Genomic DNA, 4,494 nt, shown 5'->3' on the forward strand with positions numbered 1-4,494 from the left:
ATAAGTTCCTCAGTTGATAAAAGAAAAGCCTATAAATCAAAACAAACATAAAAACAAGAAGTCCAGTAGCTTTTTCCAAAAAGACAAAATAAGACGAAAGAAAAGAAAAGCACTGCTATTGCACGTGCAAAACTGCAAACCAGATTTTTTTCATTTATGACTTTACACGAGCCTGTACCTTAGTGTCTGTCCAGAGGTTAAAGTTGCTGTGTTTTTGCTGATAGCATCACAAATGGTACATATGGGGTAATCTCACAACAAAGAATTATCTACATTTCTTACTTCAAGTCAGCAATCCAAGATAAACAAAAAGTGGACATTATGGTCATCGTACTATCATCACAGATATCATATTAACGGTAACATCCATTTAAGGGCCACAAAGACATGTTTGGCTGATCATTTGTTGGGGTTTACCTACAAACGGTTTGAGACTTACAGTAACACTCTGATGGTAATTTATTATTTATTAACCTTTATTTAACCAGCCAAGTCCCATTGAGATCACAGAGCTCTTTTGCAAGGGAGGCCTGGACCTGAAGGCAGACCAACATGCATGTTTTTGATCTGTGGGAGGAAACCGGAGTACCCGGAGAAAACCCACGCAAACACGAGAAGAACATGCAAACTCCACACAGAAAGACCCCAGATCCAACCGGGGGTTGAACCCAGGACCTTCTTGCTGTGAGACAACAGTGCTAACCACTGATCCATTGTGCGGCTGTCGGCTGAGTGACACCTAACAATGAGGCAATAAAGGTGTAAGGTGAATATGAACAAGACAGTTCATAATTATAGGCTATTACGTAGTCTATGATCTGCGATCCTTTATTCCTACGTCATAGAGAAAAACTCACATTCATGTTCATGTTCGTTTGTTCACTGGTGCACAATGATCAGAGTTTTTAAATGGATCCACAAGCTCGAGCACTTCTCGTATGCTAACATGTGCTGTTTGTAAACTGGTTATACAGGATAAGCTTATGTTAGTTCCTAGAGGATTAACGTGGAGTGATTACAAGGCAGCCAGTCACACTGGACTATCTGGGTGTGATTGGTTTTGCTGGAGATTCACACAAGAGTCTTCATCACCTGGAAGTATACTTCACTTGGAAAGACCCAAGAGCAAGAACCTGGAAAGGTACAACAAAGATAAAGGAACATATTACAAACTCAACAAACAGAGCATTCATTATTTTCCATCAGTAACTGTCACCATTGCATTGGTGGACCTTATTTGGAAGTGTTGCCATTTCTTTTTACATTTATTCATTGTGGAAAGTAACCTTTCAGAAACTTTTAGAAATTTAGTTTATTTTTCAGTAACAAACAAAGTCTGGAAACACAAACATTCAGTCATACTTAAAAATGTAATACTTTATTTTTCATAGAAAATAAAATTGCAGACATTTCCCTTCCAGCATATATTGGTAGTCGCACAATTTGATTTATTAATTGAGTTTATTCGTCTAGTAAAAATAGGATGTGCAACACTGATTTCTGCTGTGGTCAAAATGATTCAAATGACTGAAATAGGGTAAGAAACATGAAGCAAAACCAGTATACCAGTATGATATTATTGAACATACAACAGTAGCTCCACCTGAGCACCATCAAACTGGTTGACCCACTATGTGAAGGTGATATTTATAAGACTGAGTTTGTTGCAGCTCCTCAGACTGATGAAGTCTTTTGGATGAAAGAAGAAACCGTCCAGGGGACCTGACTTTACTTTGTTGGATTTTTCTACCTGGATTATTGAGCATGAACTTTGATGAACATTCATTCAACTTTATTTAGTCAGGTAAATCTAAACGATGTGTAACAACAATTGATGTTCAAATCAGTTTATTTCTACAGCGCAGAGTCACAACAGAAGTCATCTCAGGCACTGAACAGAAACATTCACTTACATAAAAAGTAAGTTATAACATCTGAGGATCCAGCTGTAATAATCTGTCAGATGGGGCAATTTTAGAAATGTCAGCATGTGTCATGATCCCCATCCCAACCAGATTGTTTAAAGGGGTATTTCCCCTAATTAACATCTACATGCTGGATCTTCTTACTGGGACGGTGGTTTTTCCTGTGTTTTTGCAGCAAAGTGCCCGCACGCTGCACTCGGAGGCTCCTCCTAATGTTTGTCACGTGACGTCCACTGAGTGGAGCACTTTTCCTGTGGGGGCGGAGCCTGCTGGGAGGGCCTGCCCCTGCGCTTCTTAATACAGATGCGCTCCTCCGCGCGCCCTGCGTTCAGCGGCGAGCGGACACGGTCAGAGCGGGGAGATCCACGGCACCATGACGGCTCCAAGCAACACCTACGACGTGATAGTGGTCGGAGCGGGCATTTCAGGTAGGAGACATGATGAATCTAAAGTGGCGAGAAACAGGAGCCAAAGCGCACGGGGGGGGGTGATGCGCGTTCAGAGGTGACCGCACAACTGTTGCACTTGAGCCGCTGCTGCTGCAGTCAAATGTTTCCAGACACGTCTCTCTTCCGTGTGGCTGCCTCCTCTTCCTCTGCACCGCTGCATTGTCACTGCAGGTTCAAGAACTGAGCTAATCAGCCAACACATACTTTGGATTACATAAGGGGGGGGGGGGGGGGGGGGGTGTCTGGGTGGTTGAGGCTGCATCTGGGGGCTTCTTGTTTGCACTTCAGTCAGATGGAGCCTGGCGGCGATGCTGAGGAGGATTGTGTGATGTGAGGGTGAGAAACTGCAGATCAGCTTTAAAGCTTGGCTGCACTTTGTCTCATAAAGAACATGAAGGAAGAGGTGCTGAAGGAAGATTTGGAAGCAAACTGGAATGGGCCTGTTTTTAAACAGATAGTTTCATTGAGGCAGTTTTTTTTTTCTGTTTGGCTGTTTAATTTATTTTATTTTATTTATTTATTGCAGCTGATTAACGTTTAGAACAAGAGTCCTCAAACTTTTTTTTTTTTTTTTAAATCTTCATACCCCCAAATAAAAACACTTGAGAATGCAAACACAGTTGGTGGAACCACACTAAATGAACAGGTATTGACATAATGACAACACAAAATCAACCCCAATGAAAAATGACGGGACATTGTGTGAAAGATTAAAAAAAAAAGTCCAATAATTTGCTAATCTCATGAACTTTTATGTTATTCACAATGAAACACAGTAAATACAGTAGTCCCTCATTAACTGCTCGTGTTAGGGTCCAGACGCCCCCCCACCCCGCAATAAGTGAAAATCCGCAAAGTAGCAATATTATATTCATTTTAGTATTTATATATATTTTAAAGCTTTAGAAACTCTCCCTACACTCTTGCAATGTTCTAAACTCTTAAACCTACGTCATTTTAACAACATAGTACTAAATTTTACTCACCAGCTCAAGTAGGTGTCTCTGCAGACAAAAATGGAAGGCGTATCTGGAGGGCCACATCTGATTGGACGATAAACCAATGGGCGTATCTGGAGGGCCACATCTGATTGGACGAAATAAAAAAAGGTGTTTGTGTTAACCACAGATATATTATGTCTACGGTGTTAACCTGTTCGACATTAGCAGTGTCCCTGGCTCAAAACTGAACCTGCTCTTTTCGCCTCTCTTGATACAGAACTTCCGGTTACATTTCAAAATAAGAGCAACATAAATGGGGATCGGGGAGGGCTAGATGTTTGTTTTTTAATACCTAGCCATGACATTAAAAAACAAAATCAGTTTTGGTTGTTCGATAATGTGAAAATAGTTACAATCGATTCATAAAGAAAGAAAATCCATCCATCCATCCATTTTCTTTACCCGTTTATTCCATTTTGGGTCACGGGGGTCGCCAGTGCCCATGTCCAGCAATCACTGTGCGAGGGGCGGGGGACACTCTGGACGGGTCGCAAGTCCATCACAGGGCCACATAGAGACAAACGAGACAAACAACCATTCACTCTCTCACTCACACCTAGGGACAATTTAGAGTTACCAATCAGCCTAACATGAATGTTTTTGGTCTGTGGGAGGAAACCGGAGCACCCGGAGAAAACCCACGCATGCACGGAGAGAACATGCAAACTCCACCCAGAAAGGCCCCCGGACCGGGATTTGAACCAGGGACCTGCTCGCTGAGAGGCAGCAGCTCTACCAGTTGCGCCACGGTGCTGCCCAAGAAAGAAAATAAAGAAGCCAAAATAATAAACTTAGGGATGCACTGATCCACTTTTTTTTTTTACTTCTGATCCGATCCCGATACTTAAATCTAAATATCGGCTGATACCGATCCAGTTCTGATATCATGATCATCATTGATTTTATATGAGGCTGCAATAATCTCCTCTCAAGTACAGTTTGTACAAATATATGCATGCATGTCCAAAAAGGCAACTTGAGGTAAATTTTATTAATGTTGGATAAGTTTTAAAGTTTGAATTAAATTCTAACACAAAACATGTTTGTTTTTATTCCTAGCTTTAAAGTGGATATTAAAGTGATTAATTTAAGTGATTGTTTAAAGTTATTATATATATA

General features: G+C 41.1%; 1 protein-coding gene across 1 annotated transcript in view; it reads left to right on the forward strand.

Moving 5' to 3' along the window:
- Nucleotides 1-2,255: 2,255 nt before the first annotated feature.
- Nucleotides 2,256-4,494, forward strand: part of mao (monoamine oxidase) — a gene marked incomplete in the record, with an annotated part of 59,889 nt that continues 57,650 nt past the window's right edge. Inside the window, 1 exon segment of the mRNA XM_037687080.1 lies at nt 2,256-2,353. Coding sequence (XP_037543008.1) covers nt 2,299-2,353 — 55 coding nt within the window.

The sequence above is a fragment of the Nematolebias whitei genome, chromosome 13 (genome assembly GCF_014905685.2).
Source record: "Nematolebias whitei isolate Nwh7 chromosome 13, NemWhi1, whole genome shotgun sequence".
NCBI classification, from domain to species: domain Eukaryota; kingdom Metazoa; phylum Chordata; class Actinopteri; order Cyprinodontiformes; family Rivulidae; genus Nematolebias; species Nematolebias whitei.